At 37.6% G+C, this 12587-nt stretch overlaps 1 protein-coding gene across 3 annotated transcripts in view; it reads left to right on the top strand.

Moving 5' to 3' along the window:
- The window catches only part of FNBP1L (formin binding protein 1 like), a 117311-nt gene extending 111824 nt beyond the window's left edge, over nucleotides 1-5487 (top strand). For 2 of the 3 annotated variants that reach the window (XM_040232288.1, XM_040232290.1), the window contains one exon: nucleotides 434-5487. In XM_040232288.1, the coding sequence (XP_040088222.1) occupies nucleotides 434-612 (179 nt within the window). In that variant the 3' untranslated portion in view covers nucleotides 613-5487. The remainder of the gene's footprint in view (nucleotides 1-433) is intronic. The other variant, XM_040232289.1, reaches the window with a different exon arrangement.
- Nucleotides 5488-12587: the final 7100 nt, after the last annotated feature.

Genomic DNA, 12587 nt, shown 5'->3' with positions numbered 1-12587 from the left:
TGCTTTATAACTATGATCATTTTGCTTCTACAATTATATTCTTCCCTTATTTCTTCCAGCCCTTTCACTGTCACTCTTTTCTTGATCTAAACTTCATGAATTTTCTAGATAGCACTGCCACTCAAATTTGAGGAAAGAGAGTAGTGAAATAAAACCCTGTCAAATCATACAATATTGTTGTAGCTCAGATTTCATCTTTCATGGTGCTGCTGTTAATGCCAGCCGCACAGGGTTATTGTGCAGTTCAAACGAGATAAGTATATGAAAGTGTTGGGCAAACTACAAAGCATCATGGAGGCGTTGGTAATGAGAGTCAGTGTGCTCATAGTTCTATTATATTGAAATCTAGCAGGGTTTCACATTGTTTTGTAACTTTTATTCAAAATTGTTGTTATGCTTAAATTATGGTTGTGCTATGAAAACTCTCATTTAGGACATAATGAAGGCACTCTGGCAATGAAAGAAGGTGAAGTTCTGTACATTATTGAGGAGGACAAGGGTGATGGATGGACAAGAGCTCGGAGACAGAACGGTGAAGAAGGCTACGTTCCCACATCATACATAGATGTAACTCTAGAGAAAAACAGTAAAGGTGCAGTAACTTACATCTAAACTAATTGGCAACTTTGTAACACATACGACATAGGAATGATAACAAAATGCAAACACAGTCAATGGGTGGGAAAACATAAGAAAGCTTAAAGGGCATCCAAGATTTATTGTTCACTATGTGAGCTGAGCGTAGGCTCGATCGTAGAGATGTGAACATTACCACAAGAAGCTGTTCTTGTGACACTTTACCATTTGAGTGATGTTGGTGTGAAGCTTAATTGATGCCTTTTGCTCTATGTTCTGCTTAAGTCTGTGTGAAGGATTTGTGTTTTTCTGCCGTATAAATCATAGAATTTGATCTACTGGGCAGGAATCCATAGATAGAAAGCTCCCTACCCCGTTACACTTTGCTTCAGGAAACACAGTGATGGTAGTGAACTCAAGTGAAACTGCACTGAAATGCTTGCTGATGCCCAGAAGAGTGGTTTGGTATAGGAGTTTGAAATTGTAGCTCCAGTTTCTAGGAAAAAGTAATAATAATCCACTAATGGATAAAATACGAATGTAATCATTTTTGTTTTTGTCCCTGTTCTTAATTTTGGTTTCCTAAAGGGAGAAAACAGGCATGTAGCACATAATCTGTTTTGTAGTAGGCTAATCAAGAGATGCAAAATAAATGGGCCTGGTCTTGCTCTTAAGTGAATAAAATGGCTTTCTTTTGAGACCCAAGGATATTTTCAGGTTTTCTAGTAATTTTCAGTAATGTACAAGCTTTCTTCTGAATTAATGCTTATATTTTTCACCTTGAAATGTCTTTTGAGAAATGTCACTTTAGTGATACTGCATTTAGCAGTTATACATAGGAAGTGAAGTGAAGTGAAGTTGCTCAGTCGTGTCCGACTCTTTGCGACCCCATGGACTGTAGCCTACCAGGCTCCATCCATGGGATTTTCCAGGCAAGAATACTGGAGTGGGTTGCCATTTCATTCTCCAGGGGTTCTTCCCGACCCAGGGACTGAACCCGGGTCTCCCACATTGCAGGCAGGCGCTTTACCCTCTAAGCCACCAGGGAAGCCCATACATAGGAAAGTGGATTCTAAATAAACTAAGATAGATGAAATCTTGCATGGTGGGGAAGTACTGGCAAATTTTGCCTGAAAGAAAAAATGACTTTTTTTCACTAACTGTGTTGGAGAAATATATCTGTACTATCATCGAGGGCATTTCGTCATTTTAACTGAATTGTCAGTTATTAGGATAGTTTTTTTCCCAACTAATTTTAATAAGCATTTGTGGGAAGCACTGTACAGTCAAGATAGGCAGTGCTAGTTGTCTAGGGAAGTAAAGTGAAGAAGCAGTTAAGAGAGTGGTCTTTAATTTTGCTCATGTTCCAGCATTTTTTGGTGTTTTTAATAGCTGACTATAAAATGATTTTAGAGACATTTGGGATGGACGCTTTAAACTGGACATCCCTTTTGGTCTTACCAAAGGTCTTCAGTAATTGTTCTTTTCTTTTTCCTCCTGGACTGCAGGTTCCTGAAGAGGGTTTCTGAGGAAATGGGCAAGATGTTGAAGGAGGTTACATGCAGCTGCTTTTGGGGGGGGGGGTGTTAGAATTGTCAGGCTCAGAGAGTGAGAGAAGCAAGTTGCATGAGTGCATGCAGACATGATTATTTTTTACTAACTTCATTAGCATTTCCATGTGTTGTTTTAAAAAATCATTGTAATACCAACCCTTAAATTTGTCATTTATAGTTATTCATATAAAGGAAAAAAAGCCAACAAAGGCTAACCTTTTTTTCCATCTGTTTTACTGATGTTCAAATTAAAAAGAATGCAGAGCTCTTATTAAATTTGACTGTCCTAACAGGACTATCCGTCCCAGCTCTGTTTTAATTGGCTTTTAGACCCATTGTCTGTCAGAATCCTTGCCATTTGTCAGTGTCTGCCTGCGCCACCTCTGTGCTTGCTTAACATCCTGTTGCATGTCTAGAGTGATTGGGTTTAGATTTTTAGGCATGTCTTTATAATCCCTTGTTCTTGTCAAAGCCTTTGTTTTGTTTTACATTTGTAGTGCAAATCACTGTCAAACATCTCCAGCACTAATGTTTCCATCCTAGTATTTGTGTACGCTGCTATAATGTCCCCACTACAGAACATTCCAGTTTTGGCATTATGAAGAAGTAGTTTGTGAACCTGAAGTATTTATGATCAGAAAAAGAAAACATCTCTGCTCTAGCCTACAGCCCAGTTGAAAGAACTCTTTGAAACATGATTGATCTTCAGCCCCTCAGTCTGGGAAGAATCTATAGTCAGCAATGAAATCCTGGCATAATAAACACAGAAGATACTCACCGCCTCAAGACAAAGGACTGTTGTCAGAAGTCAGCTGCTTCCATTCAAATGCTGCCTTAAACTAGAGTGCCTAAATCTGATGATTGCCAACTCTACCACTACAGTATCCCACAAAGGGCTTCATGTGTCAGCTCAGTGCGACCTCCTTTAACTTGGCAGTGCTGCTGCAGCTGCCATACAACCTCCACAGGGGGCTTTTAGAGCTCTGCCATGTTTGATGGTGCATCTTCAAATCTACACATCAAACTAGAGACATGTCCGAGTCCATTTTACTTTACTCAGTGTTTTCAGTGAGAAGTTTTATGGACCTTTCCCCTCATTGTCTTTTGATTTCGGGTTACTGTGTTCTCATTTAATTATTACAATGATAGTCTGTTTCCAAGTGATGATTTTATTTGAACTGGATAAAATATAGTGAAACTTCGTAATGATCTATGTGCACTTTTACTTGTAAAATGGGAGTTTCTGTATGTTTATACTTGTATATATAATTGTCATCAGTGCCCCTATTGCTCATGTTGTCCTGCCTTGCATTTGTGATTCTGTTAATGACTTGTATCTTAACTGATTTCTTAGTGGCATTTAATAGGGAGATGGGTGGGGGAGGGGGGAATATTTGTAACATGGAAGATTGATTAATTTGGTTCTTTACTGTTTTGAGGGAGGAAAGAAAACGTGAAATGGTCTATGTATTGTTGGATTTCAAGCAATATTTTAGAAGCTGTGTGACTGCTTTAATAATTTTCCCCAGTGTTATTTGAATTGTACTACCAGTTATATTAATACTAAAGCTGGATGACAGTTGTGTGAAAGTGGATGCCATTGTAAGATCAAGTATGCCCACACAGCTGACATACAGTGTATTACCTTTAAGGCTAGTAAACTATGAAGTTTTAGATTTTAAATCTTGTTACAGGGTTATTTATATAATGTGACATTATTCAGTACTGACAGACTACATAAAGTAGTTTTAAAATCCAGTGCTATTTTTATTTTCAAGGTTAGCAATGAAGAGGAAATGTGATCTGGCTGTGTTTGTCTTCTGTGCAAAGCCTGAAGTGCTTGTGTTTTTTTGGCTAATAGCCACAGAGGGCAAAGTTTAAGGCTTTCTTGTGAGGACTAACTGTTCTTTTCAAGCTACTGTTTGTTTTTCTTAAAGCAGGATTTGCTTCCGTAGGAGGCAAATTCCTTCATGTGGAATAGTGCAACCTGTATATGGATTATTACAATAAGGAAGACATTTGTACTTGCACAGTTTAAATCATTCTTAAATTTGAACATGTGAATTGTCCAAAAGAAATCTTTAATTTTTCAGTAATTTTTACTCTTTCTGTGCACATGTTGATTTCTTAATGTAAATGCTTTGTTTAAGATAGTGTTCTCTGTTGAGAATATTTTCATGGAATAAAATAATCTTTTCATGGTCTATTAAGGTGTATAGAATTATCTCTTATTATCGCTATGTGAATTAAAGAGATGTATTGGTTTTGTTATTGAATGTGCTATGCTCCAGGCAATACAACGTAAATGGCTACATTCCATAAATGGCAGCAAGTTTTGCAAAGCAGTTTTGAAAGTTATATTCTAGTTTTAGTTTCTCTCAAGCTTTCCTAAAGAAAAAATAAGTTAACTTTCTTTACAGTGAATAATAATGTGTATTTTTTAATCTTAGTTCTACAGTAGCTGTGTTAGACTTTTCCTTTTACACCATCTTATCCTCTGCAACCATAAGAACTGTCCCTATACTACATAGCTTGTTCTAGTCTCAGGCTGGTCAGCATTGCCCATGCTTCTGCTTTCCTAATCAGTCAGAGCGAGTGCCTCTGTCTTCATGGCATCTCAAAACATGGGAACAGAATGTTGGCCACAGTTAGTGTCACATCCATGATTTTAGGATGTCTTAATTTCAGAAGATTAACCTTTTTAGAAGGGCAGATACAAAACTATGATTAGTAAGTTCTGGAAACTATAAAAAGGAATGAAACTCAGAGTTGATCCTGAACAATGAGGGGCTGTAATTGTTGAGATGAAAATTTAGAGATCCATGCCAAGCTTGTAAGCAGGGACATACACAAAACAAAACATCAGGAAAACAACGCCTATCAGAATACTCAACAATGAAAAGGACTTTTACTATCTGAACCAAAATCAAGGAAGTCATATCTTACTTGGTAGGGAAAGATAACACCCTTATAGCAGTATTAAGGAAAGAGTAAAAGGAAAAGGATCTCCAGCTTATTGTAAAGGTTAGATTTTCTTTGTGAAGAACGTATTAGTGCAAGTGAAAAATATATATATATTTAAAAAAAAAACACCAAAACTACTTCAATGAGCTCATATACCTGGGATCAGATATTGGGTTGGCTAAAAGGTTTGTTTGTTTTTTCCCATAAGATGGCTCTAGCAGTGCTTACTTTTAACAATTTTGTTAGATTGTATTGTAACACCTGTCATATCAGCGTGCATTAGAAAAAAGAAAATTGGTGAATTTTTGTGTAGCCATTTTGATACTGAAGATGGAAGGAAAAGCAACAATTTAGGCATATTATGTTTGTTATTTCAAGAAAGGTAAAAAATACAGTGTACAGAGAAGGTGCTGTAATTGATCAAATGTGTCAGGAGTGGTTTGTGAAGTTTTGTGTTGGAGATTTCTCTCTGGACAAAGGTTCATGGTCTGTTGGAACAGTTGAAGTTGATAGCAATCAAATCAAGAACATTATACCACACAGGAGATTGAGCCAACATACTCAAATGAAGTGCTGAAAATCACTTGCACCAGCATGGTTATGTTCATCTCTTTGATGTTTGGGTTCCACATAAATTAAGTGAAAACCTTCCTGATCATGTTTCTGCCTGTGATTCTCTACTTAAACATAATGAAAATGTTTTAAAAATAGTGATGGGCAATGAAAAGTAGATACTGTACAATAATGTGGAATGGAAGAGATCACAGGGCAAGCAAAATGAACTACCACCAACCACACCAAAGGGTGGTCTTCTCCCAAGAAAGTGATGTGTGTATGGTGGAATTGGAAAGAAGTCCTCTATTATGAGCTCCTTCTGGAAAACCAGACAATTCCAACAAGTCCTGTTCCCATTTAGACCAACTGATAGCAATCACTCAAAATGTCCAGAATTACTCAAGAGAAAACCTATAATCTTTGATCAGGAGAACGTAAGACTTCATGTTTCTTTAATGACCAGGCAAAAACTGTTAACAGCTTGGCTGGAAAGTTCTGATTGATTCACCTTATTTACCAGACATCATGACTTCCAATATCCTGTTTATTTCCGTCTTTACAAAATTCTCTTAATGGAGAAAATGAAAAAATTCCTCGGAAGACTGTAAAAGGCACCTGGAACAGTTCTTTGCTCAAAAAGATAAAAGTTTTGGGAAAATGGAATTACGAAGTTGCCTGAGAAATGGCAGAAGGTAGTGGAACAAAATGGTGAATAGGTTGTTCAATAAAGTTCTTGGTGAAAATGAAAAAATGTGTTTTGTTTTTTTTTTTACTTAAAAACCAAAGCAACTTTTCAGCTAATCCAATATATTCCTGGGTATAATCACTGTCTGTAATCAAAGAAACTAGAGACAATGTAAGAGATGCCAAAAGGTGGGGGATGAGAAAATAGAAATTAAAACATTTTTTATTGATTTAAATGTGTTAATTTCTGATGTACAGCAAAGTGATTCAGTTATACAGACATATATATATTTGTATGTTATATATACACAACACACACAAAGTCTTTTAAAAATTCTTTTCCATTATGGTGTGTCACATGACATTGAATATAGTAGGACCTTGTTGTTTGTCCATTCCACATTTACAAGGTTGCATCTGCTAATCCCAAACTCCCACTCCATCCCGCCCACCTCCCACAGCAACCACAAGTCTGTTCTCTAAGACTCTTAAGTCTGTTTCTATTATGTAGATAATTTCATTTGTGTCATATTTTAGATTTAACATAAAAGTGATAATCACATGGTATTTGTCTTTCTGACTTAACTTGATAATGATGACAATCTCTAGGTCCATCCATGTTCCTGCAGATGGTATTGTTTCATTCTTTTTTACGGCTGAGTGTTATTCTATTTGTGTATATGTGCTATATCTTTATTCCTCTGTTGATGACTATTTAGGTTGCTTCCATGTCTTGTCTGTTGTGAACAGTGCTGCTATGGACATTGGGGTGGATATATATCTTTCTGAATAATAGTTTTGTGTAGATATGTGCCCAGGAGTGGTATTGCTAGATCAAATGGCAACTCTAATTTTTTGAGGAACTGCCATACTGTTCTCCATAGTGGCTGCACCAGTTTATGTTCCCACCAACAATGTAGGAGGGTTCCCTTTTCTGTCTACCCCTCCAGCATTTGTTGTTTGTAGATTAAAAAAAAAATTATGACCATTCTGACAGGTGTGAGGTGGTACTTCATTGTAGTTTTGATTTGCATTTAACAATTAGTTACGTTGAGCATTTTTTCATGGGCCGGCTGCCCATCTGAATGTCTTTGGAGAAGTGTCTAGGTCTTCTGCCCATTAAGAAATACAAATTTTGATGAGTAAATTCTGTGAACTTTGACAACTCTTAAAAGTACTGGATAATTTTTGTCAGCATTTAAGAGAAAATATAATGGGCACCTGACCTGGGTCCTAAGAATAAGTCACATTTCGGTAGCCTCATTTCTTCCTTTAGATATAAATGGGAAATTCTACAGACATTAATTGTCCTGATTTCAGCACTATCTCAGTAATTAACAAGATTTCATACTCATTTTTATAAGATTGTAATGGCATTATTGTAGAGAATGGGAGCTTGCAATGAGCTGATTTGGTAAACCCAAAATGTCAACCCTGAGGAGATAAGAACCATCGTAAAATAAACTTAAATCTGTCAACTCAAGAAATAGAAAATTACCGTTTCCATCTTCTTCGAAGATAACTACTATCCTGAGTTTTGTGTTTCTTGTTTTTTTCTTCATTTTACCACATGGGTTTTTTTTTTTTTTTTTTTCCTTTTCTAAATCTGATGAGCTTTCCATGTTTTTGAGCTCTGTAAAGATGGTGTCATACTGTTATGAGTAGGGCTCATATGTAGCCAGTGCACAGTGAAATAGCTGCAGTTAGTGCTGTAATTGTAATTTCCTTCCTGGTTGGTAAAAAATAATTCTGAAAAGTAGTAAAACTTGTTAATCTTGTAAGTTTCACTACATGTGGTTTATTTCAGAAACCACATGACACTCTGATGCATTTCTGGCTTGAGCACTGGAGACAAAGTTGAAGGTCTTACTATAGATATATGCTATTTCAGGTGTTGTGGAATCTTCTTGGTTTCATAAGCCCCTTGAATGGGAGAGGACCCTGGACAGCTAAGCTGAGGAGACCTCTGTTCATCCTTCAAAGAAATGCCTTGTCCTGCTCAAGGGGAAGAGACATAACGAAGATCTGGTAGCAGCTGGGGAGACTGGAAGGGAGTGTGGGTAGACACTGGTGTTCGGGGGCATAGCCTCTTGTGGTGCAGAAATGGCCCTTTCACCACTCAGTGGACATGCATTTGAGCAAACTGGGAGTTGAGGACAGAAGAGCCTGGAAGGCTGCAGTCCATGGGGGGTCACAAAGTCAGACACCACTTAGTGACTAAACAACAATAGTGGCCCTTTAGATTTTTTTTTTTTTTTAGTTGTTTTACTTGGCATCTTATGCTGTAGTGGAGGGTAGCCTGCCTTGGTCATTAAAGAGGGGTGAGGAGAGGGAATCTACCAACCTCCGTTTCATAACCCAGAAGAATATGGTAAGTGACAGCACAACCGCTCCCTTGGTTCATCTCAGACAAACATGAAGTACAGGTTCCTGGTTCTGGTAGCCAGGATCATCAGTCCCCACCCAACTTGCTCCCTCTCCCTCATCTTTTGTGCTGTCTTTCTTCTAACTGGCTGCTCCTGCCACTGGCTCTTGGCATACAGCCTGCATCTAAACGGTACTGTTCTTTTTTTTTTTTTTTTAAACGGTACTGTTCTAACCAGTGAGGTGAGATGGGGATCAGCTGTGTGTCTGTCTCTGGGTGCCAGATAGCGCATTAGTAAATTAATAACTAGCAACTGGAAGGGGAAGTCATTGGAAGAGTTTCCAGCCCTGTGTTAAATCATGGAGGCATTATTTAGTTGGTGGTAGTCAAGTCAACAAAGTTATACCAACCCAATTTACTTTAATTATTTTATGGAAATTATTAGTGATTGATTTGTACCACTCTCATTGCTTGATAAACTTATGTATATTTAAATAGTAAAGGATTATTTTAGTTGATTTGCATGTTGATTTGTACATTCATTAGTTCATACATGATTTATGTATTAACATCTTACTTGTTAAGTATTTTGAATATTGCATAGTATCTTCTATTTATTATTTGGCTTTGCTGGTTCTTCATTGCTATGTGGGCATTTTTCTAGTGGCAGAGAGGGGTCTGCTCTTCATTGAAGTGCATGGGCTTCTCATTGTGGTTTCTGTTGTTGTGGAGCAGAGGCTCTAGGGCACATGGGCTTTAGTAATTGTGGCACCTGGGCTCAATAGTTGCAGTTACTGGGCTCTAGAGTGCAGGCTCAGTAGTTGCAGCCCATGGACTTAGTTGCCCCATGGTATGTGGGATCTTCCCAGACCAGGGATCGAACCCATGTCTCCTGCATTGGCAGGTGAATTCTTTACCACTGAGTCACCAGGGAAGCCCCTGCATGGTATCTTGAGAGTTGCTTTTTCCACTTAATAGATTTATCTGTATTTATGCATAGTTCATTTTACTGTGTATAGTATTCCATTATATAAATATACAGAATTTATCTGTTCTCCTGTTGATGGATATTTGGTCTATTTACTGAATTTTGCTAGAATAAACAGTGCTCTTATGTACATCCATGTGCATGTTTACTAATATAAGTCTCTAAGATCTATGGTTAGTAATGGAATTGCTAAGTTATGGGTTATATTTATCTTTAATTTAAAAAGGTAATGCCACAATTTCCCCTTGAAGTGACTGTAACATTTTTACAGACCTTCAAATTAATGTATAAGGGTTATTTATTATCCATATCCTCACCAACAATTAATAAGACTTCAGTTTTTTTTAACAGTTCAATGGATGTAAAATAGCATTTTATTATAGTCTTGCTTTTTCTTGATTATTGATAATGTTGACCATCATATCATATTTACCATTGTGTTTCCTCTTCTGTGAAAAGCCTCTATATCTTTTGCCCGTTTTTTCCTTAAGTTGGTATCTGTATTTATTCATGGGTGTTCTGACCAGGGTTGCAATCATCTCAAGGTTTTGACTCAGACTGGACTGGAGAGTCCACTTCCAAGATCGTTCACATGATCCTTGCCATGTGGACCTCTTCATAGGGATGTTCATCACTGTGTGTGGCATCTTGCTTTCTTTAGTGAGTGATCCAAAGGAGAAAAATTCAAGATGGAATCGGCAATCTTTTATAGCCTAATCTCAGATGTGAATACCATTTCTTGGTGATGCAAACCAGTCCTGGTGTATGTGGGAGGGGACAACACAAGGGTGTGAACACCAGGTGGCAGGAAAGGTCTGGGGCCATCCTGGAGGTTACCTGCCATACTTTGTTATTTTTACATGCTGCTGATATCTTTCATTTTTTTCTATCTAGGATTATCTTTTGATGAATAGAAGTTCATTTTAATGTAGATTGATGAATCTTTCATATTTAATGCTTTCCTATCTAGTTTTAAGAAATTCTTCGTTAATTCAAAGTAAAAAGGATATTCTCCAGTGTTTTCTTCTAAAATGTTATGGTTTTGCGTTTCACATGTGGGATCTTAATTCATCTAGATTTTATTTCAGCATATGAGGTAAGGAACCATCTCCTCTACCTTTCATTTGCTTCACCATTTGTTCAAGAATTATTTATTTAAAGAATCATCCTTTCCCCCACTGAGTGGCAATGTTATGCTCCTGTCATATATCAAATTTTTAATGACAGTTTTTTGATTACTCTAATTTAACTCATTATTGACCGGGGGAGTTTTGCAGAAATGAATGCCTATGGCTGGTGATTTTTATTTTGGCCCAGCCAATAATTATTTCACTAACACTTTGCAGGTTATTACATGCCGTAGTTATACCTGTAAAGTCTAATTTTCATGAAATGTTTGCAATCCACTCTTCTGCATAAGCAAAGGAACATTCTCCAGCACCGTGAGTTTCATTTTCACTTTTTGTATCCAAATCAGTCAGTAAAGTTTTTTTGTCTTTGTTGGTCTAATAACTCAACATTGTCTGAATCAGAACTATATTCTGAAGAACTGTCATTTGTGACACTAGTATATATGTTGCTCAGCCAGTCTGAGAAAGTATCTGTATCTGCATAAGATTCACTGAAAAATTTTTTTTCACTCAAAATTTCACTGTGTCCTTTTTGAAAATGTGTACATTTATAATATACATAGGGTTGGAACAAAACCCTGAGCGCAAAATGTAAATGGTAATGATAGTCACAAGTTGTCTAATGAACCCTGGATCATTTTAAGCTCTAAGAGCTTCACATGGTGATGTTAATTGTGCATGCGTGCTAAGTCGCTCAGTCATATCCCAACTCTTTGCGACTCTCTGGGCTGTAGCTTGCCAGGCTTCTCTAACCATGGGATTCTCCAGGCTAGAGTATTGGAGTGAGTTGCCATTTCCTCTTCCAGGGGATCTTCCTGACCCAGGGATCAAACCCGTGTCTCATGTCTCCTGCATAGGCGGGTGGGTTCCTTACCACTAGTGCTACCTGGGAAGCCCTGATGTTAACAGTATCACTCTCTAAAAACACATTAATATTGTCTCCAGTCAATAGTGTATTTTAATCATGAACTTTTATATTTGGTAGAACAGATACCCTCCTCCATCTGTCTTATTTTCCTAACCATTGATGGTCTTGACTTCCTAGACATTACAGGTTTAGAAAAGCTTAATCAAGCTAGCTTGAAAGGTCCTATTGAATTTTGAGTGGGGTTGCATTGAATTTACAGATCATATTAAGAACTAATTATCTCTAATACTGAATATTCTAGTTGATGAGCATGGTTCCTTCATTTACTTCTTTTCAGTGGTTTTCACATTTTAATAGAGTAACATTAAAAAATTTCTTCACCAAGTTCTGATACTTCAGTTCAGTCGCTCAGTCATGTCTGACTCTGTGACCCCATGGACTGCAGCATGCCAGGCCTCCCTGTCCATCACCAGCTCCCAGAGTTTATTCAAGTTCATGTCCATTGAGTCGGTGATGCCATCCAGCCATCTCATCCTCTGTCATCCCCTTCTCCTCCCACCTTTGATCTTTCCCAGCATCAGGGTCTTTTCCAGTGAGTCAGCTTTTCACATCAAGTGGCCAAAGTACTGGAGCTTCAGCTTCAGCATCAGTCCTTCCAATGAATATTCAGGACTGATTTCTTTAGGATGGACTGGTTGGATCTCCTTGCAGTCCAAGGGACTCTCAAGAGTCTTTTCCAACACCACAATTCAAAAGCATCAATTCCTTGGCACTCAGCTTTCTTTATGGTCCAGCTCTCACATGACTACTGGAAAAACCATAGCTTTGATTAGATGGACATTTGTTGGCAAAGTGATGTCTCTGCTTTTTAATATGCTGTCTAGGTTGTTCATAACTTTTCTTC

The sequence above is a fragment of the Oryx dammah genome, unplaced genomic scaffold (genome assembly GCF_014754425.2).
Source record: "Oryx dammah isolate SB20612 unplaced genomic scaffold, SCBI_Odam_1.1 HiC_scaffold_28, whole genome shotgun sequence".
Classification (NCBI taxonomy): domain Eukaryota; kingdom Metazoa; phylum Chordata; class Mammalia; order Artiodactyla; family Bovidae; genus Oryx; species Oryx dammah.
Note: the sequence above shows the minus strand (reverse complement) of the source record. Positions and strands in the feature narration are given on the sequence as shown.